The 25,950-nt window shown below is 38.4% G+C and overlaps 1 protein-coding gene across 6 annotated transcripts; it reads right to left on the reverse strand.

Moving 5' to 3' along the window:
- Positions 1-25,303, reverse strand: LOC140496424 (uncharacterized). Of its 6 annotated transcripts, none has more exons than XM_072596133.1 (5): positions 24,433-24,546; positions 10,169-10,238; positions 8,056-8,194; positions 6,151-6,290; positions 1-4,247 (listed from the first exon to the last, which is right to left on the reverse strand). In XM_072596133.1, exons 3-5 carry the CDS (start codon positions 8,170-8,172, stop codon positions 3,434-3,436), a joined length of 1,071 nt encoding a protein of 356 aa, XP_072452234.1. In that variant the 5' UTR covers positions 8,173-8,194; positions 10,169-10,238; positions 24,433-24,546; the 3' UTR covers positions 1-3,433. The 6 variants fall into 6 exon arrangements, with proteins under 6 accessions (XP_072452234.1, XP_072452232.1, XP_072452233.1 ...); XM_072596131.1 differs by lacking the exon at positions 10,169-10,238 and adding an exon at positions 12,499-12,569 and having other exon boundaries at positions 24,433-24,535; XM_072596132.1 differs by lacking the exon at positions 24,433-24,546 and adding an exon at positions 10,341-12,422.
- Between the last annotated feature and the right edge of the window lie 647 nt (positions 25,304-25,950).

The following is a 25,950-nucleotide window of genomic DNA, read 5'->3' on the forward strand; positions in this document are numbered from 1 at the left end:
TATCAGACATTTTAAATTTATTTGAGAATTACTACATGGTTAATAAGTTCCATTACCTCTTGGTGGTTTTCAAAGGTGAAGGCAGTATTATATACCAGTGCAATGATCTAACCCTTCATTGGAATTCTGTTTTCTATTTATCAGTCATCAGGCTAAATCCATGTTGTGTTAGACTCATTACTATATTGTTAACATACAAAAAATGCCTGTAGACATTTGACAGATTATATTCATATGGCACTATTAATAGGAGCTGATTTATAACCACAAATTTCATAAATTTGTTAAATATGCTGTTACCCAAGCATTTTAAGGTTGTGACATGATCAGCTTTAAGAATAACTGTTACAGTACAATGCTACTTCACAAAAAATGGTTGCTCTATAGAAAGTATTAAATCAACTGAAGAGATAAAAGTAACTTGCACAATGGGCACATAATTGACAAATTAATTTCAATATAGATAACCTATATTCCACACATCATAAAATAAAAAGAAAACAAGGCACTGGGTTTCAGTTCTTGAGTTAAAGTATAGACCATAATTGGCACACTGTATGGAAATCAGATGCATTAGGGAAAATACAATAAAAATATTCTGAAATTATAGAAAACTGATAATAACAAGGAAAAATTGAATAGGCTGAATCCCCTTTCCTAAAAGAAAAACAAAAGACGGAGGGTGATCTGATAGAGAAATTTAAGATTTGACATTTAAGGACGAGTTTGATAGGGAAGTTTTTCACTTGATGACAAGACCAAACTAAGCCATAAAATGTTACATAATCACTTAAAAATTCAATAAAACATTCAGGATAAGCGTATTTACCCAGAACATAGCAGCATTAAATGGGAAATTACACAAACACTCATAATACAAAGAACGTGGATATATTGATGAGATTGAACAAAGGGTGGAAGGAGGCTTGGATAGAAGATAAATCTGGTGTGGACATTTTAGGCTAAATTGCCTGTTTCTATGCTGGACATACTTTACAATATTATGCATAGTTATCAACCAGTATGTGAATGTATTATTAGAGTCATAGAGATGTACAGCTTGGAAACAGACCCTTTGGTCCAACCCATCGATGCCAACCAGATATCCCAACCCAATCGCGACCCACCTGCCAGCACCCGGCCCATATCCCTCCAAACCCTTCCTATTCACATACCCATCCAAATGCCTCTTAAAATGTTGTAATTGTACTAGCCTCCACCACTTCCACTGGCAGCTCATTCCATACACATACCACCCTCTGCGTGAAAAAGTTGCCCCTGAGGTCTCTTTCATATCTTTCCCCTCTCACCCTAAACCTATGCCCTCTAGTTCTAGACTCCCTGACCCCAGGGAAAAGACTTTGTCTATTTATCCTATCCATGCCCCTCAATCTTGTAAACCTTTAAAAGGTCACTCCTCAACTTCCGACGCTCCAGGGAAAAACAGCCCCAGCCTATTCAGCCTCTCCCTATAGCTCAAATCCTCCAATCCTGGCAACATCCTTGTAAATCTTTTCTGAACCCTTTCAAGTTTCACAACATCTTTCTGATAGGAAGGAGACCAGAATTGCATGCAATATTCCAACAGTGGCCTAACCAATGTCCTGTACAGCCGCAACATGACCTCCCAACTCCTGTACTCAATACTCTGACCAATAAAGGAAAGCATACCAATTTGATTAGAATGCATTCATAAATACAAGCTTATAATAGCAAGGAAATAGCAATCAAAAATTTACATTTACATTTGTCAAATTTTATTTTACTCTATCCAACTAAAATTTATGAAGTAAAGAATACTTAAGACACTCAGCAGCTCTAGAAGCATCTACAGAGAGAAGCAGAGTTAATGTTTCAAGTTATCACTTTTCAAAGTTTCATAATAGTTCAAACACCTGCATTACTTTGTTCTATTATTCAGAGTGCTACTTTTGATGATATAAAACATATGATGAAAAACAAAATGACTTTTAATTTGCTACATGCTTATAACTTAAAACAGAATTTTGTATCGTTCTGATGGTTTTCAATGAAAGCTGATCAGAATTACCTCATCAGCTCTTGCTTGCAGATTTTACCAAAATCAGTAATGATTTTTCATCATAGGCAGCCTGCTTCTGATCAAGTAGGATCCCATGAATACTGGCAGTGGGAAAGAATCCCAGAATTTGAATAGAACCAAGATGGCGGCTCCTGTGAAACAATCCTACAGCTGGTCCAGTTCATCATCTCACAAAATTTAAAAAGTGTGCTTGTGAACTGAAAAGTAACATGCATATAACTACAAGGAATAATATCCACAAATACTTTTGCAGAATTGCAGATTCCTGCACATCATCTTCATCTGGTTTCCAACAGGTCATTCATGTGAAGACTAAGGTATCCAATATCAGGAGGGAAAGCTCTAACTATTGAGAAGAACTAAGTTATGTTTACTGTAGAAAATATGATGCATGCATTCTTTAAGACATATTGGCAACCTAAGGCAGATTTGGTAAGTCATTGCATTGTGTTTGTGCAAATATTTTAGCTAATAAGGAATGAATAGAATATTCCATTTTATACAGTACTTAAAGCCTTTAATCAGGTGAATGGTGTAGACCAGCTGACGCAGTTATCTTGTATGATGCAGCCTATAGTTTATGGATCAGAGCCAAAGGGTATAGACTATTTACACACCCAACTGAGGTTTACACTTGCCACCAAATGCAAAATTCCAATTGGTATCTTGTATAATATTTTGTTGATTTCCCTCTATAGGGCTGCCAATTTAATAAAGAACTAATTATGATTTTTTTTTAAACAAACACCATAGCTCTTATTTCTTCCTTCTTGCATACATGGTCTGAAATCAAGACCACCTTGAAACTTTATAGAATTTTGTTAGCGTAATTCTGAGAAACCTGAGCAATCAATTCGCTACCATCTGTCTGAGTTAAGCGACCCCTTTATACAGTCTCAAATGATTTGTCCCAAACATTGGCAAAACACTAGAAGAAGCAAATAACATTTAACAAAAGAAAAACAAACTGATGCAATGGCATAGTTCTTATGACTTCACAAGAAATGGGATTCAATGTGCAAAAGTACTTCTTTTCATTTGCACAGTTTCCCAACAACAGCTGGCTATTTAGATTGGTTAAGTAAGTTGGGTAAGTAAGCTTGCTTTAATGCAACAAATACAAATAAAACAAACTACAGGAAGGATTCCACAAATCACACACTAGTAAGTATATCTAATAATCCATCCACTTAAGTATATAGAAAGAAAACTGACAGGCTTTCAGACAATGCAAATCTTTGATCACTTTTCCTCTATACTGTATATTGTACACTGCAGAGCTTCGTATGTTCTATGGTTTCCACAGAACATATATAGCTGGCTGATAGTCTGATGGATGGAAGATGCAAATCAAAGAAGTGACAGTCAAGTTTATAATGGTTTAGGCTTCACTGTTATCCATGTATCATCTCCCACTATCTTGTAATTAAACCTTTTATAATTACACAGATCTTCTTTTCTAAATTTCTTATTTGCTTCATACAGATCCCTTGTAACAGGTGCTAAGGGGTCAGTTTTGGATAACTGGGCTAACTCAGCATTATAGCCCCACTGACGACTGTCCAATTTATGAAAATGTCTGTGAGGAATTCCATTTTGCAAACAGGACTGGTATTCATCCTCTGTAACTGCATCCATTTCTGCTTTTGGTGGTAGCTTATGGGTACCATCTAAAGATGCCAGAGCAAACAAGACTTGGCAGTGGAACAAAGGAAAAGGACAAACAGTCATGCATAAGCCAATAAAAAAGAGAGTTGGAAAGGTTGTATGAACAATGTGTTTGTAAAGTGGAGCAACTCTTTGATCTTTGACCTCTAAGCAGACATTTTTACTAAGAAATGGAAAAGAATATTTATATCCAGTACAGAACATGAATACATCTGCAGGATACTCCCTTTCATCATTACAAATCACTCCAGTCTCTGAAAATCTGTTCAGACCTTTCACCTGCAGGAAATTTTGGGGCATGGAGGAGGTTATCAGTGAATGATTGTGCATCAAGACAACTTGTTTTGCAACTGAGCATAACTCCAATGCTATATCAGTTCCAGATGGACCAGCACCAAGGAGAACCACATTCTTCCCAGTGAAAGGCTCAGCAAATCTGTACTCGTGGCTGTGCATTTTCTGTCCTTTGAAATATTCAATTTCAGGGATGTGTGGGATGAAAGGTTCAGAATAATGGCTGAAAATACAAATTAGAACATACCAAGTTAATTATTGTAACATTTTACCAGCCATAAGTCTCAAGGATTTACAAAATATATTGTGCAAAGTATAGGGACAGCAAAATTTAATATTAGATATTTCTGCTTGCTATAATCCAACATTCAATTAACAACTGTACATTTTATATACAAGTTTCTCAGTTTACCTTCTATTACTACTGTTATTATTATTATTATTATTATTGAAATGAGGGCATTGCTGGCTAGGCCAGCATTTATTGCTGTCCTGGAGCAGAGTGTATTCAAACGGTTCTTTGAATTCAGTTAAATGTACTTAAGAGAAGACTGGGCAACAAAAATTTATTTAGTGCATGTTCTTGATTGACAGCTGGCCTGGAGGCTTAGGTTGGGGAAAATAAAACAATAAGTCTCACACTCTTCTGCCCGCTGGGGACTCCTCAATCGATGGCTAGTCTGGAGGCTTAGGTTCATTCCTGACACTGTTTACGATCCCAGTCTGAGGGGAAGTCCAATGATTTGGCACCAAGTTCTCTCCCTCAAATCAGTATAACAAGCCACAGATACAGAAAAACTAGTTGTACCATCTTCGGCATGTACAGGAATGCAAGTCATCCATCACAGGACTTCTTCAAGGTCATGCAGCGGTTGATTATTGTCAACAATTCTAAACCATCCTATACAATTGCCCAGAGGGAAGTTAAGATCACCCACATTGCTGTGGTTCTGAAATCACATGCAGACCAGACAAGTATAGCAGTTTTCTTCCCTAAATGACATCAGGGAACTAGATGGCTTTTTCTTGATAATCAATAATGGTTTCACGATCATCATTAGACTCTTAATTCCAGATTTTTATTGAATTCAAATTCCATATCTGCCATGAATGAGATTCAAACTGGGTCTCCAGAACGTTATCTGGGTCATTGGATTAACACAGTCTAGTAATAACAACAACACTAGGCCATCACTCTGGCATAGATGAGCAAAGCAAGTACCAAAATATTTCTTTAATCTGATTAGATTAAAGTACCCTCATGTAGACATGGAGTGTCTCAACCTAAAGTTGATATGAAAATAATTAAATGCAAAATAGTGTACAAAAAAGGGTGAGTGAGATGGGATTAAGACAGAAAGAGCTGACAAAGTATAAAATACTTTATTTTTTAAAAAATGATCTTCTGACAAATTGCACTCCCAATTAAATGCTCTGGTGAGCGGCATCATTCAGTAATGGTTAAGACTTGACACACCATTAAAAATTTCACGGATACCTGAATTCACAAACCTTAAATCACCGAACAAGGGCAGCAAAAGTTAACTAGAGTCCCATAAGTACCACAACTTCATGTTCCCAGGTGATTATTACTGAATCTAAAAGCAAAGTACGGGTAGCAAATATTGTAGAGAAGCAGGAAAAATACATGTAGCATATTGGAGTTTCCATGTTTAACAGCACCAGAATGACCGCCAGAAGTTGCTGTCCCCTTTACTGGATTACTAAAGTCAAGTGCTGACCACCCAACATTATTTTATTACAATCTGGGTCAGGTTGGAGGGGAACGCGCATTATATAATTTTTACAAATAAACAATTAAAGACATCAGTCAAAAAAAATCATACGACTTAGAGCATCGTCTGCAAGTAGCCTCATTTTGCCTTTTTCAGTGATGAAGAAAAAAGTATTCAATTAAATCAATGGATAATTTATTTTGCTGCTAAGCATCTAATAGCATTTAGATCCTGTCCGATGCTCTGAGCCAAAAGGTGGCTATAAGAAAGTTGGTTGTAAAAATGTGAAAAATGGATGGGGAGAAAACAAATTATCACTAGACCTGTTTCAAATATTTGGCTACAAAAATAAGCCTTGCACATTGTTAAAATTTAATACTTCAGACTCACCCATTGCAAACAATAACAGAATCAAATCTCTCTGTATTACGACAATGATTGTTCAGATTTAAAGATGTTACTTCCCATGAATTCCAAGCATCTCCAGTGGTTCCAGAAACAGGATTCAGCAGTTCAACATGTGTACGAAACTGTGAAAAAATTTTCCAAGTACTCACATATTTCTTAAAGATGCAATTACAAATCTTTTGTAAAACAAAAGACTTTTCCTCTGGATTCCTCTTGCTAATCTTCTGTACAAGAATGGGTAAATACTTCAGCTGACTAAATGAGATGAGTCAAGATTAGAGTGGTGTTGGAAAAGCACAGCAGGTCAGGCAGCATCTCAGGAGCAAGAAAATTGATGTTTTGGGCAAAAACCAGTCCTAATGAAGGGCTTTTGCCCAAACATCGATCTTTCTGCTCCTTGGATGCTGCCTGACCTGCTGTGCTTTCCCAGCACCATTCTAATCTTGACTCTAATCTCCAGCATCTGCAGTACCCAATTCTGCCTAAATGAGATAAGTAAGTGTGGACTGCAGATGCCGGAGATCAGAGCTGAAAATGCGTTGCTGGAAAAGCGCAGCAGGTCAGGCAGCATCCAAGGAACAGGAGAATCGACGTTTTGGGCATAAGCCCTTCTTCAGAAATGAGGAAAGTGTGTCACAAACTTTCCTCATTCCTGAAGAAGGGCTTATGCCCGAAACGTCGATTCTCCTGTTCCTTGGATGCTGCCTGACCTGCTGCGCTTTTCCAGCAACGCATTTTCAGCTCTAAGTGAGATGAGTGCCAACTTGCAGATCATAAACAACTTGGTCTACAATTTGTTTCAATATTCCTTTCATTTAAGTTATCCACAATAATTTACTATATGGAACCACTGAATAGAGCTTAACAGTTCATTCCCATGAGGAAGAAAAGATCCAGAGTCACATCTTGCAAAAGTAATACATGAAGGTTGGTGAACTTGCTGTTTGCTATATGTTTAATCACCAGGAAATATGTTGAAAATCAATGGGAGGTAGAGAAGGAAACTACATAGCAATGGGCAGTGCAGGCCATTCAGCCTCTCAAGCCAGTTCCATCAGTCAACTGAATGATGTGTGATCTAATTCTCAACTCCATCAAGCAACCCTATTTCATAATCCTTAATAATTTTAACTAGCAAAAAAAAACCTAAGGATTGTTATCTCGAACAATAGACTTGCTAATCTAATAATATCTCCTCTGCTTTAACTGAAATGTTGCCATACAGCCAAAAGTTGAAATTCTACCCCTGTACTTTGCATAGAAATTGTACTAAAATTGACAGCTAAGAATTGAAAATAACTAATATCCAACAGTATGACTTTAGAGAAGAGATAGTGGGTGATATTTTCCTGTGAAAGCAGGAATATTTCATGAAGACAACCTTACATCCTACCTAAATCAGAAAATCCACTGGATCTTACAGACATGGAGCAGGATCTCCTGCCTATCTGAAGCTGTTGGTCAGAGCTCAATGCCCTTAAAACTTGACAATACCATGGCAGAGGCTGTGGCAGCTGCTGGAACACCACTCTCCAGACAGTGCCAAGAAAGGTAGGCACTTTTGGGGGAGGTTTGGGGTTGAGGGTCATGGAGATAAGAGCTTACTCCCTGACCTAAGTCCAGTACCTTGGTCTTGCACAAATTATTACAGATCAAAGATAACTGATCAAAAGAGGCTATACTGGTGGTGCTGGGTGATGAAGTGGTTGGTTATCTCCTTGGTGCCAACCTGCCCAATTATGTGCCCATTTTTCCACTGCTTAAGGGAAATTCCTAATCTTCACAGCAGTGTAGTATTTTGTGTTGTTTTTGGTTTCTGTTCCATTTATTTTAAAATACTATTTTAACATTTTATAACCACTCTAATAGAAAATCTGGTGTGGTTACCTTTACATGGGGCTGAATTTCAAAGTGATCAGCATATTGTTCCAGATATGACCTCACATCACTATGATGGATGAAAGAAGGGAGTTGACTGTCAAATGGAAAATCCGGGAAGGCCATGACTTCTTTTGGAAGGTTTGTCCTAAAAGTAAAGATTAGAGACAAAATAAATTCATATTTTGGGGAATTAAATACCTTTCCACTCAATAAAGTGAGTGTTAGCTTTTACATAAGATAGTTATTCTAGGAGGGTCATTTCAGACTTTGTGCTATCAGTTGGGAATCTTGCACATTATAGAGAGAAGTATAGATGGTTTGACGGTGCATGATTATTATCCACTTAAATTAATAACCAGGGGGGAAAAAAAAAGTGCCAAATTGTGATTTTGACACACATTTCTAGTGCTGAGGTTTCTTCACATGATCATGAAGTTTGGGAATTCTTTCTACATACTAACGTTAATTTAAAACTTTTCAATTGTTTAGTACAAATTTTAATGCACTATGAGCTTTTTTATTCCAAACTGGATCTTGGTGCTCTGTGTTGGCTACAAACTAAAGTAAAATGTTGAAAATTAATTGGCAAAAGAACAAGATGCAATATAAAGAAAAAGAAAAGTTATGATCTAGGATGCACTGCACTCAAAGCAGATTCTTTAAAGTCAAAAATAATTTTCAAAAATTAACAAATAACACGAACTGAAAAAAAAGGCAAGACTTTTGGCAAAACTAAGATTCTAATAACTAGGCACATTAGGTCAAATGCCTCCTCCGTGCTTTATTTTTCTGATCCTGTAAAACTTTGTTATTACCATCTGAAAAGCCAAGTTAACATTTTAGGTGGTCTTTGTGGAATATTAAGATTTTACTTTCATTTCAGATATTGTTAGATGACACTACCATCCTCATTACTATATTTGTTACTAATTTGCAGAGTTTCCTATACTTTTCCTCCTGCCTTGTATTTTTAGCTGGCTAAAAGCCTATACCCACAGTTGAGTCACAATTTGTTTCACTTTTTGAAAGACTGTATTGAATCAGATACTAGCATTAATTTATAATTTAGATCTTTACGTACATGTTTGTTTAATTGTTATTTTGTTTATCCCCAAGTCTTGAGTAATTTATGGCTAAACAAAGTTCAGGAGTTAGACAGTGCTGAAAAGCTGAATCCGTCATTTTCCCCCAGCAGTTTTTTTTAAGTATTTAGGTTTCTAGCATTAATGCATTCACAGATAAAATGACAAAGATTCAGATAAAAGACTATCCCAAAATGCTAAGATTCATTGGAGATAGCCAAACCATAGCCAGAAATAAAAGAACAAATTGTATTTCCAAAGGTGCTCTTCATGTCATTACCAAAATGCATTATTGAAGTCCAGTTGAATTGTAGTTAGTATTTTCCTCAAAACACAGATTTTCACAATTTGCAAGCACCAATAAGATAAATGGTCAGTTAATCTGTTTGGTGTTATTAAAACTATAAACTGCCATTACTTTCATTTTGACTATGTCCAAAACGTGGAACTTCTTTCCCCAACAGCATTTTAGGTATGCCTACACTAGTTGGACTGTAGCAGTTCAGGAAGGTTGCTCAACACTACCTTAGGGATGTGTAATAAACTCTGGCATTGCTAATGTCACAGAAATTCAATAATGAAAAAAAAACTTCTTACAGTTTCAGCAATTCTCACTTGGGCAGAACATTAACAGCTGGTTATCTTATTGGCTTATCCTCGATCTTCACTTGTAGCTGGATGGTGTCCATTCTGACCATCATCTCTTGCCTATAACCTTTTACTTCGCCTCTCCCTTGCCTCCATCTTCATTGGATTTACCTCTCTCTCAAGCACTTTATCTAATTCTGTGCATTCCCTCTTACATCAATTGAACAAAGATGATTCTTTAATAGATTGCTCAGTTTGCTCATATATTTTGGCTCTTGTACAAGACTGGAATCCACAAATCATCTCTCCTGCTTTAGGAAGCTTATTCTTCTAAAAGAATGAAGTCTTTTCACTTCCCTCTTGTCAAGTACTATCTGTCAATTATTGCCCTTTGTTAATCCTCAACATCACTCTCTCCTGTCATAGGTGAAGAGAGGGAAACTCCATACCTTCAAGAAATCAACTATTTTCTCTCCCTCGGTCTTGCTGGGCATTTAGTAATTATTCTTGAGGTTTTCCCTGTAATAATCAAAATAAAAAGACAAATCCTAATCCCAGCATTTAATTTTGTGAAAAAGTTCCTCACGTTAGTTCCTCTTACTGTGTCCTCATTCCGCTTACCTATGACTGAGCAGGACAGTGAAGGATCCAGAGAAATCTAAATGAGAGAGAGGACATAAAAAAAAACAACAATCTCCAGCATCTAGAGAGTGAAAGTGAGACAGAAGAGAAGAGATAAAGAGAACAGCAGTTTTATAAAGAGAAGAACAGACCCACTTGTGGTATTGGGGGTAATGTATTAGCTTGGATTGAGGACCCACAGAAGACAGAATGGGATTATTGGGTTTTTTTTCTAGGTTGGAATGGTATAACTTGGAGTGCCAGAAAGATCGGTTCTAGGACTTTACTATTTATATTGAATGACAGAGGGGTGGAAAGTAGAGTAATGTATCCAGATGTAATCATGATACAAAAATAGGTATGTTGTGATGAGAAAATAAGGTATCCTTAAAAGCACATATGCAGGCCGAGTGAGTGGGCTAAAATTGGCAGATGGAGTTTAATGTAGGAAAGTGTGGCCTATGGACTTTGGTAGGAAGGATCAAAATGCAGATTACTTTTTAAAATGGAGGACAACTCCAAAAAGGGACTCTGTAGCACAGAGGGATTGGGATGTGCTTGTTTATTAAACAAAATGTTAGCATGCAGGTGCATGAAGTAATTAAGAAGGCAAACTGAATTTTGGCCTCTATTGTTATAGGATTGGTGTTTAAAAATATGCAAGTCATGATCCAATTGTACAGAAGTACCATGCACTGTTTTGATCCTATGTTTAAGAATGGACACACTGGCATTGGAGGCAGTTCAAAAATGATTCACTACATTCATCCCTGGGTTGAAGGAGTTACCTTATCAATAACAGCTAAACTTGTATCCATTACAGTTTAGAAAGATGGTGGGTGATCTTATTGAAACGTAAAACAAAGTATCGGAGGGTATTTGACAGGGTAGATGTCGATAAGATGTTTGCACCATGAGGGAATCTTGAACTTGGGGATACTCCTTTAAAAAGTGACTGGAATGACTTTCTTCTCTCAGAAGTTAGTGAATGTCTGCAATTCTCTATCCCAGAAACCTGTGGAGGCTAGATCACTGAAAATATTTAAAGAACAGATAGATGCATTTTTGAAATATCAGGGAGTTTTACACCTCATGATAAACTGGCATGAAGCCTGGGGCAGACCAGCCATGGCCTTGTTGAACAGTGGGTTATGCTTGAGGGGCTGAATGTCCTACTCCTGCTTCCTATTTCTTGTGTTCTTACTTTCCTCCTTCCTCTACAGATTACCCAAGTTACCATAATGATTGCCTCCCATTTTGATCCAATTCAAAGCATTCTTTGTTTTAGTGACCAAGGTTCATGGCTTCCACTGGATAACTCCAAGATAATTACCCTCACCGAATTGTGGATCAAGTACTCTTTCACTTTGCGTCAAGAAATTAGAATAAAATGTATCAGGAAATAAAGTGAATGGTAAAGGAAAAGGTTAATGAATCAGCATGTGGTAAATTTTAAGGAGGGTTTGCTTTTCAATAAGCATAGACCAGAGTGAGACACCTTGGGGATACTGGATGTCCTTTACTTATTTATTCAGGATCTGGAGGGGAACAAAGTCATCAATTAAAATGTAGAGATTACACAAGCCTTTTACACAAAGGACCTCAACGCAAAAAGAAACAGAAAACCTGTGTCACAAAAGAAAGCTAATCAATCAATCAATCAACAGTTGGAGATTCAATTTAAGACGATAAATGAATTGAAATAGATTAAAGTGCCCCCAAGATTGGATCAATTGGGAAATTAGGCCCCAAGACTGGTAAATATCTGAACATTTTTGTCAAATCCAAGACATGTACACAGGTAAACAACTAAGGCCATGGTGTAGAACAGTTTCTGCTAAGATGCCTGAGAAAGAATATATTTTATCTAGTCATCAAAATGCAAGCTCAGTTTAGCAAGTTATGAAAGCAAGTAGAGTTCTGGGTTGGATGATAACGATTATTAACTATGCCCAACATTTGGTCATCGCTCATGAAAACTGTAGTGATTCTGAAGAGTAGGCCTATAAAGGATAATTGCTGATTTAACTTGACTTTTTTTAATGTTTAAACTTGCTGAAGAGAAGCAAATTGAGAACATGATTAAAGTTTAAGATTATTAAAGAAATGAATATAATACTGGTAGATAAGTGTTTTAATTTAGATCACCAAGGCTCACCAATCAGCCCTAGGTGGCGGGGGACAAGGTTGGATGTCTGGAAGTCTTATTTTTCCCAGAGGGTGATTAACCTGTGGAACAGTAAAGAAGACAATAAAGATGGATTCTTTACAGCTCCTGAAGACAAAATTAGATGCATTTCTGGAAAATTATGTGTCCACAAAAAGATTAAAATATTCTGGAAAATGATACAAGCACATTGGAGCTCCTGGGTTTTATAGAAAATGTTCCATGAAATATTGGACAAAACTTTCTAAGAGGTCTTCTTCAAAACGGTATTCCAAAAGGTTGGCAAAATATCATTGGATTACTTCCAAGTAAGCATCAAAACTACGGTTAACCTTACATTCATACATTTTGATGATGTTTTATGCCTGCCGCACCAGATTCCTCTCCTTCCACACAAATATCTACCCAAATGAGATCAAACCACTTGTGTTTGCACATGTAACAATTCAGGCACAAGCAGATGGAAGCAGAGGATCTCCTTTGCAAGTCGACTTATCTTGCAACTCTCCTGAAGTCATCAGCATCTCCTAGCCAAGCCAAATAGGGGAGGAAGTTCTATTTGGAAACTTATTCATGTAGGTAACAGTGCTGGATGCAAGACATTGAAACAGCTATAATATAAAAGACTCATGACAAAGAGGTCATAAGAACTGGCTGAAATTTGTGTACTTTCATTTTACTTAACATTCCTGTTGTCGAGTAATTTTGGATTAATAATTTTATGTGGTTGCGATTTATATAATCAAATTCAACAGACCAAAATGTTGAGAAATGGCAGGCATCCCCAAGCATAGAAAATGAAACATTGGAGTCAGGCACTTATAATATCGGATACAGCCAGCAGAAATGGATCAGGGCACAATTTATATAGAATTATGACAAAATAGAAGTTCTGTTTAGTTTTCATTTCTGATCAATAATTTGTGTGTCAGCAATTGTTCAGGAATTCATAAGCAAGAAATTTAAGGCAGTGATTTTACACAATTAAAAGGAAACCCTTCTGCAATTTTAGGACCCACTGGCACCAAGATTCTTATTTGGCTTTTTAAAAAAGAAAATGCACAAAATTAAAGATTTTCAGAAGTCCTTACATTTCTATTATTAAAAGTACACCAGGGTCAGCCACACAAAATGCAGTACGAAGGCCAAAGTAAAAGTTACTGTATTCATTTGAGATGCATTTTATTTTTGGAAACAAATCTGGTATCCGGTTGTGCCCAGCCGAGATTCGAGATCCACCAGATTCCAATGCTGAGTCACAGTTTACCTTTAGGAATGAGACCTCAAGAAATAGGACAAAAAGGAACAACTCAGCAATCTCTGGGTACAAGTCTGTCCTGATCTCGACCAGCAGTAATTTAAGAAAAAAAAATTCAAATGTATGTATTTATGCAAAGCTGCTTTACCCTATATCATTCCATCTGACTCGGTTTTCTGTTAAAGTTCACTAGATGAGTATCATTCCTCCACACATGCTTATTCCATACCCCCATTACGTTTTGTTTAAAAATAAAATCTAGGACAGCCGGTTAGCTACAACTTTGCAATACAACTAAGATCAAGTTTCAATCCAGGAATGGATGGTATTAAAACTTAGGTTATACACAGAGTACAGGCATTTCGCCTGAGCAGTCAGTCTTTATGCTGCACTCAAGCTTCCTCCCATCTCATTTAAAAACTACTATCTTGACTATGTATGCCCTTCTGCCTCAAATGCATGTCAAACCTCCCTTAAGTGTACCTACATTATTCAACTCAACCACTCTGGTGCAGCAAGCTCCTAAACTCACTACTCCTCAGTCATGAAAGTTTGAGTGTTCTATTAAAAAAGAAATTATTTCATGGTACTTTAATGTTTGTTTATGAAAGGAGAGAGAGGTGCAACTGGAAAGTTCTTGGTGCATGACTCGGGAAGCCACTTTGGAACTGATCAGCTGCATTAAGATATTTACAAACATCACTAAAATATTCAAGGAGGACAGTTTGTACATAAACTGGTGTGTGAAAGGGTCACATCAGAAAGTTAGAGAGGAAAAAATACATAAAGCTCAAGCAGTAAAGGCTGCAAAACCCTTTCTACACTACCATAGAATAGCATTTTGCAAACTTACGGCCTCATTGAATATGTTTAAATAAAATGATCAATCAATAAGGCTACCTGTTTAAGTCAGCATCTCATCCTGAGAAAGCTATAATTAACCAAAATTCCCTACATAGATAGGGAAAATAATCATTTTTAAGGGCATAAATCTTAAATTAGTTTTAATTTCCCTGAAATAAATTTTACCTCAAGAAGTAAAAATGTAAACAATTTGAATCGAAATTTGAGCCAAGCAAATAGCAAAGAAAAAACAAAAAGCAATTAAGTTTTTTTAAAAAAAACTTATTAATGACTTGCATGAACTACTACAGCACAAAGTCTGAGAACCTTTGAATTAAAGTAGTAGTGCAAAATGTTATTCAAGATAAAAACAAGAAAGAAAGAGAGAAAAGAAAAAAAGAGAAAAGAAAAAGAAAAGAGAAACAAAAATCAACCAGGACCTTGGGTTCATGTCACATTACAGGTGACCACCATTGCACTATACACATACACAGACACCCACACACACCCTTACAGACACACACACACACACACACACACACACACACCCCCTCACAGAATTAAGACACTGCACTCACTATACACACACACACACACACACACACACACTCAACCCCCAACCCAGACAGACACAAGCACAGACAAAGACCCACATGCACACATATTTGTGAGGTGAATTTGTACTTGCAGGGTTACATTGTACTTTGCTCAAAAACTGCATGAATTCATGTAAAACTCCATTATCTCACTTTTTAGATTAGAATCAATCTAAACATCATGGCATAGACAGAGAACACAGGGGGCCAACACTTTCAACATATTGTCTAGCTATCACCATTGTTAACAGGTAACCTGAGAATGCAACTTTTTTATTAAAAAAAGGATTTGGTGATTTACACATGAAAGAAGTGAAACGATCACTGTATTCTAACAGATGAAAGGCTTAACAGAATCAATTTTTCAATGTATAAGTTCAGTTACATCACACTTGCTATAAATTCTGTGTTAGGATTGAGCCCTCCACTATCACCTGATGAAGGAGTGTCACTCCGAAAGCTAGTGTGCTTCCAATTAAACCTGTTGGACTATAACCTGGTGTTGTGTGATTTTTAACTTTGTACACCCCAGTCCAATACCGGCATGTCCAAATCATGACTACTTGGAAAGAAGCACACTTAATTTGCTGCTTCACCTGGAAAATGCATTCAGGTCCATAGATGGTGAGGAGAAGAGGTAAAACAGCAGGTGTAGTAGGTACTGGAGGGAGAAAGAGCACAGGGGCTGACTGAAGTGCAGACTAGTGTATCACAGAAAATGGTTCTTTTGGAATGCTGAAAGGGAAAGGGAAGCGGTTTTTGGTGGTAGCATAATGTTGTAAGTAACAAATTATTCAAAAGGATCATCTTCTGCTAATCTACCACTTACACACTGGAAAACTTGCAATCAAACTCGTCTTCCTTCTTTCCATGACCCAATCCATTTATCCTCTTCCAATTCTCATACTCTACAGTCTACTCACACCCCCATTCTGCTCCCCGAATGACACAGCCATCAATCATAACAATCCATCACTATGCAGTTCTCTTCCTAAATACCTCTGGCTAACCCATCTGAAAGTTTTTTTTTCAAAAATCTACCTCTTACCAACCCTTAGTAATTTTTTTCTAACCTTTTCTCCATTACTTTGCAAGGTATTAGAGTCATAGAGGTGTACAGCATGGAAACAGACCCTTCGGTCCAACCTGTCCATGCCAACCAAATATCCCAAGCCAATCTAGTCCCACCTGCCAGCACCCGGCCCATTTCCCTGCAAACTCTTCCTATTCATATATCCATCCAAATTGCCTCTTAAATGTTGCAATTGTACCAGCCTCCACCAAATCCTCTGGCAGCTCATTCCATACACGTACCACCCTCTGCGTGAAAAAGTTGCCCCTTAGGTCTCTTTTATATCTTTCCCCTCTCACCCTAAACCTATGCCCCCTAGTTCTGTATTTGTTGTCATGTAAAACATAATAGTCCTATGGGGCCAGAGGGGTGTTCTCTCATTAAAAGAAAAGAAAAAAGAAAAAAGAAAAAAGAAAAGGAAAGAGAAAAGGAAAGAAAGAAAGAATAGTGGTGGTTTAACCCGAGGGTCACCATGCCTCAGGGGACAGGGAAGAGACTCAGAAGGAGAGACCTTCATGGTAACTTCAGCTGGTATGGGAATCAAACCTATGCTGTTTACATAACTCTGCATCACAAACTAGACCTCCAGCTTGCGTAGTGCTTCAAAAGTAGTTTTCCCAATACTGCTTGCAGCTGCTCCTTCCAGTGGATCTAATGTTATATGTTATGCTCCATCTTGTGTTATCCTCACTCACCCTCTGTAGTTTGTCTGTTAGCACTCTGAAGAAATGCAATTGTACCTTTTATATACACTTGCTGGTTTGTTACAGTCATGTGAGCTCTGTGTGAGAAATCCTGTGTGTGCACGCATGTAATCAACAACAGCCATTAATACACACATGAACTATAACATGGTTCAGGGATAGTGTAACTAAAAATGTGTGGACTTTCATAACTGTATGAGAGCTAGATACTAGAAGAAACAGCAATTGACTTCTTAAAGAGTATACAACTTTGAATTATTGAGTGAGTCAAAATGGCTGTGCATTCTTCTACTTCTTGCTGCTGTGGAAATGAAAAGGATATATGAAACAGAATTGGGATTTTTTCCTCCCCACTCAGTGGAAACTAAAAAATTAATTATAAAATTCATTTAGAAGCTGAACAAATAAATGGTGACCCTGTTCTCCGTGCTTTAGAAAGTGCTGCAAGCTGTATTGCAGCCCAGATCTCAAAGGAGGAGCAAAAAAAAAAGAAGCCAGGCAGAATAGCCTTAAAACTTCGAACTCCATGTTATTACTACATGTTAATGGTATGTATTGAAGACCAGAGGTTGCATGAAGAGTAGAACTATTGATCAGTATTTGACCATACTAATATATTTAGCTGAATCTGAAGTGCTTGGACAACTGAAATATGATCTCACAGATGGAACCATGCGCACATTTGACAGTACTTCCCAAACTTCTTCCCGCAGTGTGACTCCATTTTGAAGTTTGAAAATTGCAAGAGTGGGTTGAGGGGGTGGGTATTGTTGTTATAACTGTCAAATGTCTATGGCAACACTTTGGAAAACACCGATATTAGAGATCAGACTGTGAGAATATATCTGCTGAGACGGGTGAACTTAAAGTTCAAGAAAGATAATAGAATCATGCAGAGGCTCAGATTCTTAATTATTAACTAAGACATATTAATGGCAGAACAGACAAGGCTTTGCATTATGTTGAAACACATTTCAGGCTGAATGAGAAAAGGAAGAATCGTTTGCAGTAAAGACCACTAGAAAGTTCAAGATCAAAAGGCAAGGCATAAACATTATGGAGAACAGCGAGTCATAGAAATGTACAGCATGGAAACAGACCCTTCGGTCCAACCCGTCCATGCTGACCAGATATCCCAACACAATCTAGTCCCACCTACCAGCACCTGGCCCATATCCCTCCATAAGCACATTTTGTTTTCTTTGTGTTAACTTGGGAAAGTGTTCAAACTACAAGAAGCCGAATCAGTTTGCACACTATAAGTGTTTGACTAAATAGAAACAAAAATCTATAAAGATTAATGCAAAATGATGTCAGCTGATGATTCCGACAAAATCATTCTACACCATACAACAGGTTGGCATTATCAGGTCTAAAAGTGATGGACAGTTTGTGACTGTTAGATATTGATGTCAAGAATGTGGTGCTGGAAAAGCACAGCAGGTCAGGCAGCATCTGAGGAGCGGGAGAATTGATGTTTCGGGCATAAGCCCTTCATCAGGAATTCATCCGAACTGTTTGATACTGGCAACTTTATGCAACTTCAGAAGATTCACAGACCTGTGCCAAGTTGCTCAAGATGATGATCCAAGAACGAAGCCCTACAAAGTAGGGTTGAGATTATATGATGGTACGATTATCATTCTAAGAGGACAAATTAGGTGGACAGTTCAGTTCAGTGCAAAGAACAAAGATTTAGATCTCCAGACTGTAGGCATAAAGCAAAATCCACTCAAGTCTGCTGAAGAAAATCTAAAGCTAAAGATAACCCTAAACATGCAAAAAGATTAGCACTATTTCAAAGACCACTAAGTCACTGACTACTGAACACATCCTGAAAGATTACATGTTTTCACATGTCTTGGATGACTTCCTAGTGGTATCATCTTGAAATAGATGAGAGTGGAAGACTAAGTCAGCACTTTTGAGAATAGTTCCAGCTACCCTCAAGTCAAACCTAAAAGACTAGATAGGAGGGGCTAGGAAAGGGAGTAACAACTCATATATACTGTATTAGCATTACCAAAGCAGCAAAAAGAAACTGGAAAACAGATTATGCAAGAGCTAAAAAAAAAATTGAAGAGATCTCACTACCCCAAGCCAACCATTGAGGAAATCGAGCCCCAATTCACCACAGGAAATGCCTTATTATCCTCAATGTGAAGGATAGTTACCAGTAAGTGAAACTGATGAAAGCAGCTAGATACTGACAGGTACCTTCTAGACCCTGTTCAGTAGATACTGATGGTGGGCATGCTGTTTGGCATTTCCACTCCTCCAGAGCAGTATCAACATTGACAGAACAAGATAGATAGTGGAAGTTAATTTGATAATATATGGAATGTAGAGGTACAATGGAAGAAATAATTGCAGACAATAATCAGAATCTAGAGTTACTGCTAGAGAGTTCACCAGATGAAGCTGAACAAAAACAAAAAGATGCACTTGAAGATATCTAAAGACAAGGACATTGGTCATACTCTGACAGCAAACAGAGTTCACCCACGTTCTGACAAAGAGAGAGGTACATAGAACATAGAAACATACAGTGCAGTACAGGCCCTTTGGCCCTCGATGTTGCGCCGATCCAAGCCCACCTAACCTACACTAGCCCACTATCCTCCATATGCCAATCCAATGCCTGTTTAAATGCCCATAAAGAGGGAGAGTCCACCACTGCTACTGGCAGGGCATTCCACGAACTCACGACTCGCTGAGTAAAGAATCTACCCCTAACATCTGTCCTATACCTACCACCCCTAAATTTAAAGCTATGCCCCCTCGTAATAGCTGACTCCATACGTGGAAAAAGGTTCTCATGGTCAACCCTATCTAAACCCCTAATCATCTTGTAAACATCTATCAAGTCACCCCTAAACCTTCTTTTCTCCAATGAAAACAGCCCCAAGTGCCTCAGCCTTTCCTCATACGATCTTCCTACCATACCAGGCAACATCCTGATAAACCTCCTCTGCACCCATTCCAGTACCTCCTCATCCTTCCTATAGTATGGCGACCAAAACTGTACACAATACTCCAGATGTGGCCGGTGTAGCAGAAACGCAGCAACCAATGTCGATGTGAAAGCTAAGGACATGCAGAAACAAAAAAACAGCTTTCACTTGAAATCGAACAACTGGTGACAGCAATGCTAGTGCTGAGGCACAGTGTCGTTAATGTAAATGATTTCAATGAAAACACGAATTGGAGCAACCTTATGAGTAAAGATAACCAGTTACAAATGAACCCAAGACATTAAGACAAACTAAAAAATGTTACATTCAGATTCAGAAAAAAAAGTGTACAGCTATGTCTTTGCTTATGAGGCTTTTGATCAACACCTATTTGGAAAAAGGCAAAAGCAGAGTGCAGATTGACCACAAACCACTTTACAGCATTTTCCTCAAATGCTCCTATCTGCTCCAAAAGTTCTGCAAACAATGTTACTTTATTTGCAGTGATGTTCATTTGGATGTAACATACAGGCAAAAGGAAACAGCTATACATTGCAGACATGCCATTGAGAGTAGCTCTTCTTATTGAGAAAATTTAAGAACGATAAGACAGAGCGTGGAATCTGCTGTTTCAATAAGAAGCAACAGTTCTACATGTTCCAGAAGTCATCAATCCAGCAGAGACATAAGCATCATGTTGCATTGTTTCCTCGATTTAAACAAGACAAGTCTACAAATGCTGCAGGAAGTAGTGACAAAAGCATCAAGAACATACTGCTCTAACAGAAATATTTGGCATGAAGTAAGTAAAAGCCCAAGATGGTACCTTGTACAATGGAAATAGAGTCATTATGCCTAAGAAGATGAGTAAAAAAAAAGTGCATTCATGCAAGACATCAAGGAATTGAGTCTACTCTGGAAGAAAGCAGAAGTGCTCAACTGGTCAGATCTGAACAATGGGATTGAAGGACCAAATCAGTCTGTGCAGTTCTTATGACAAATAGCAAATTAAGCAATCTAAAAAGAACTGCTTGTGATGTACAGTATCCCATTCAGAAGCTTGGAACAGGCCTCTTCACTCTTGCAGGAACAATTATCTTGTCATCATCAACTATCATTTTAATGACTGGGAATTAGACCAGCTGACATCAATGACTGCCAGTGTGATTGTAGAATGCCCGAAAATGCACTTTAGTTATGGCATTTCAATCATTGCGATAATGTCACGAGTCAAACAAATATTATTTAAATATCATAGATCATGTCCACACTGTCCAGTCAAGTAGAAAAAGGTTGAGCTGGCAATCACCAATGCGATCATCAAGAAATTGAGCAAATCCAGCACAGACTGATACAAGGTAATCCTCAAGTGGAAAATATGGTTTGGAAAACAGTCCAATCAATAAACTAATGTCAAACCACAGTCAAACTGTTCCTCTTTTGACAGAGGAACGACTGATCCTAGAGGTTGTATCTGACACCAATATCAAAATCAAGGTCAAATGTCAGAAAGCCAAATTTTGTTTTGGTAATGCTGCCAAATCATTTCCAGAGTTCAGCACTGGTGAAACAGGGTGCAAATGTTCAGTACTCTCAATGAAAGTCAGCCTACACAGCAAGTTGGGACCTCTATACAGCAGTTCTGTGATCACATGTGGCAGACATGAACAATAGATTATCAAACTACAGGCATTACATATAACCAGAAAAACAGTGCTTTCATCTCAAGCAGCTGATGAGAAGTAGTAATCTCACCACTTGCACAGAGCATAAAATGACCATCAGTCCCAGAGATCCATTGTGCCCCAGCATCAGTGACCATAGCAACTGCACTCACTATGGGAATGACTCTGTGGAAAGGGGACATCCACGGAATGAAGCGATACCAGATGGACAAACAACAGCAACATACACCTTTAGGAGAACTGTAAAAGTTAAACACTATGCATGTGCAAAGCCTGACAAAAATGGAACTGACTGGAGTCAACACATATTTTGTTGATGATAGATCAATTTCTTTGCAACTATGTATATTGGGTAACTTGCATAACTTGTAAATGACAATGCATGCAATTTTCAATTTTTTAAAATGACTTGGGAGGTGTTTGGAGAAATGCAATTGTACCCTTGGTGTACTGACCGAGTTGTCACAGTCATGTGGCCACTTCTGCTAGAAGTGCCATGGTGTGCAGTGGTGGCAACCATAAAAACACACATTTGATAATGTCTGCTGTCCAACTGTTCCTAGATTGACTCTTTCTCCTGCCCTCCACTTTGCTTTCTGGAAGACGTCTCTGCAGTTTTTCTGTTCTGACTTTGTCATGAGCTCAACCAAGGCACAATCTTTGATGCAAATGCTCTGGAGGCCATTGTAGAACACAAGACCTGTTGCCATCTCAGCACACCTCCAACCAGCCTTGGAAAAAGCTACCTGACTGCAGAAGTGTCACTCTACTATATTGACTTGAATCTGTGATCTTTAAATTTGTCTAGAAAGAGAGCACGCCAAGAGATCTAAGACATCATATTTGTGACCATCTTCAAAAGAGGAGACAGGTCCAACTGTGAAAATTAGATGGATTTCCGAATGATAGCTGTGGGAAAAGTCATCGTGGGAATCCTCCCCAACAGCCTCCTCACCAAGGCTGAGAAGCTCCTCCTCTTCTCAATGCAGCCTCCACCTGTCAAGAGGCTCAGCAAATGCAAGAAAGAAGTGCAGGGAACAGCACCAACCATGCCCTTCTTCGATCTCACAAAGGTCTTCAAATATGTCATCAAGCGTAAAGTATTGTGAAATATCCTTCTCAAATTTGGCTGCATGGAGAAATTTGTTACCATTCTCCATCTGCTTCATAACGACAGCCTTGATCCTCACCAACCTATCCACTACAAAAAGTCGAACTGCAAACCTTCAATGTATTCACCAAGGTGTAGGAGACAATGGGTCTCAGACTAAACACTCAGAAAACAAGAAAAGGTCCTTGACCAGCCCTCTCCTGCAACATAATACTGCCCTGACCATCAATATCCACAGTGAGCCCCTGGACAACATGGATAATTTCCCATACCTCAGAAGCCAACTCTCAATATGAGAATTGACAATCAAATCCAACATCTACTCCAATACCCCAGTGCAACCTTCTGACAATTAAAAGGAACAGAGTGTTCAAAGTCTGGGACCTCAAACCCAGCACCAAGCTCAAGGCCTACACAGCAGTCATGATCTCCAGCCTCCCATATGTATTAGAAATATAAAACATGTTCAGCAGACACTTCAAAGCCCTGGAGAGAGTTATCACCAGCACTACCTTTGCAACATCCAGTAACTCCACTGGTAAGATAGGCATCTTCCTCAAGTCAATATTTGAGGTCACAAGGCACTGATCATGCATGACTACCTGCAATGGACAGGCCACATTGTCTACATGCCCATCACAAGGCTCCCTTAAAAAGTACTCTACTCTAAGCTCCACCTGAATGATCACTAGCAGAGCAGAGGAAATCCCACAAGGATATCTTGGAAGTCTCCCTAACAAATGCAACATACCCACTGACATATGAGAATTACCAGTCTTAGAAACTGTAAAAGAAGCATCCATGAATGGATCAACCATTTTGAGTGTCACAGAGTGGAGCATGGAGAGTCTATTTTCAGCAACAGAAAGACTGCACAAAATCCAGTGTCCTGTAAACCTTCCACATTAAACAGCTCCTGGTCCACCTGTGGCAGAGCCTGCAGCTGGACTATTCAGCCACTGCAGAACCACTCCTCACCCACCAAACAAGCCATCCTCATCCTGAAGGCCCTGTCAAGGAGGCCCTTTCTGCTGCACTCCACTTTGTTCTCTTTAGGAGATGTTGGTAGATTATCCTGTTCTGATAAAATAAACAAAAATATTGACATTTATAAAAGATATTTTTAGTAATTTCAAAATATGAACATCATCTTTCCAATAACAAATTACTGTTTCAAACCACATTATGGTAAAACAGCAATTATTTTGATGGGCATTATCACCACCAAACCAGAACGCATGTAACTCAAATAGTGCTGATTTGTTGTTGCAGCTGTTTCCAATTTGAACTTTCATTGCAAAGTACTTTTGAACATTTTTCCCCTCTTTATTGGTAGGTACTTTTAAAAAAATTTACAAGATTGGTTCGTGTGGGAACAGGAAAAATAGATTTTAAATACACCTAAAGCTTCCCACAACTGTGCAGCAGTTGAGTACAAAAGTACAAACTCCTATGTGACTGTTATCTAACCTGTTCTGCCGAATTGACACAACCACCAGGTGGTGCAACCTACTATGCAGGGAAATTAAAAACAGTGAACGGTCTACTTCATATCGTCTGGGCTATTCTCGCAGACGAACAAAAAAATAATCCAATAAGCATTTAGGTGGGCGAAGCCTCATCCTGATGTACCAGCAACAGGAGCTAAGCTTATGTACATTAAATTACTGTCCTCTTAGCGCGACACGTGATGTGCAAATACCTTAAATCCCTGTACATACTGCAATGAATAGGCAGGCCATAATCATCCATTCCTACTTTGTCTGTGTAAACCCAGGTGCCCCCAGCACAGTCAGACAGCTCATAAACCACAGGAGGGGCGAAAACATGTGGCCTCGAGAGCAGGTGGCGAGCGGCGCACAGGCCACTCGCCCCTGCTCCTATAACCGCCACCTTTAGCGTGTGGCGGCTCATTGTCAACGACTTTAGAAACATCTGAACTTTAGTCATTTCCCAGGTCCTTTACTCAAAGGTCGTTTATTTGCCCAACTCGCTGCCTGTTTGTTTTTTTTTGCAGATTCTGTTTCTAAATTAATCTTAGGTGACAGTCTCTCGATTCTAATAAAGTCTTGTCTCATTTGCGGAGAAACAAATTAGTAATTTGAGGACTGAAATTGAGAATCTGATCCTTCTGAATGTTTGGCAGCTCCGACCGAGTTACCGAGTCTTCTCACCCCGATTGGTGGGTGTTATTTTTATAAAATGAAAGCTTCAGTGGACTGCTATCAATTATCAACCTTCATGGACTGACTGCCACCAGCGGAAAAAGAGCAACCACATTTTTAAAAATCTTTTATGAAGTCTCCGAAGACTGCATTTTATTTCTCTTAGGATATTTTACAAGGCTTCTACTACAACGTTTTATTTTATTTCTACCACTCTCCTCCCATTCCCCCCGCAAACACTTAGAGGTCCGCCAGTTCTGTTTCTTTAACTTAATTGGACTGATCTTCCTGAACAAATAAATTTGTCACTAATGGACCCGCACATACCGACAGCTCTCCAATAACATTTAAAAGGTCTGTAAAATTTCATCCTTTTTTAGATGCGGGTCGAGACGGTGCGTGTCCAAAAGCAAATCTGCAGTGGTACTTTTCAGCAAAGTCACTAGATGGCGAACATGGTTGGAATTTTTAACAAATCTGCCATTTCTAGCCTAAAGTTGCTGAATTAGTTATTGTTCCACCAAAACAGCTACTCCAAATGATATCAGCTTCTTCACTACCTACAGGATGAATGCCAAAGCTATTTCTTTCCTCAGCAATTTGCACAGGGATGTTATTACAAACCTTTGGCATAGGTGGGACTTGAACCCAGACCTCCTGTGTTGTAGGGCCCCAACCTATTAGTCTTCCGTCACTGAAGGTAAGCAGACTAGTCTTGTCCACGTTACATAAGTATGTATGTGTGTGGTCATCACTTGCTTGACCTTCATTGCCAGCTGTCCCTGATTCAGCAAGCACAAATCAAACAGATAGTTATTGAAGAGGAGCACGTATCAGTCAAAATACTCATCAGAATATTTGGTAATCTGGTTTCTGATATATGGGAAGTTGAAGGATCACTGACTTAATGAAAAGGAAAAACATCACTATTTAAAGAGTATCATTCTGCAAATGCTACAAGTCTGAATTGGAAACAGAACATACTGGAAACATTCAGCAGGTTATGGCAGTATCTGTGGACAGAAACCAATCTAAAATTTTAGGTCAATGATTTT

This window comes from Chiloscyllium punctatum, chromosome 26 (assembly GCF_047496795.1).
Source record: "Chiloscyllium punctatum isolate Juve2018m chromosome 26, sChiPun1.3, whole genome shotgun sequence".
Lineage (NCBI taxonomy): Eukaryota > Metazoa > Chordata > Chondrichthyes > Orectolobiformes > Hemiscylliidae > Chiloscyllium > Chiloscyllium punctatum.

Bases quoted from the DNA above. Each gene is read 5' to 3' on its own strand.
- LOC140496424 (XM_072596129.1), bottom strand. From the start codon at position 24,665: ATGTTTCTAAAGTCGTTGACAATGAGCCGCCACACGCTAAAGGTGGCG. The intron at 6,291-8,055 runs GTAACCACACCA...ATTTTTTCACAG, and splicing joins AAATTCAGCCCCATGTAAAG to TTTCGTACACATGTTGAACT. The intron at 4,248-6,150 runs GTGAGTCTGAAG...TTGTATTTTCAG, and splicing joins TCTGTTATTGTTTGCAATGG to CCATTATTCTGAACCTTTCA.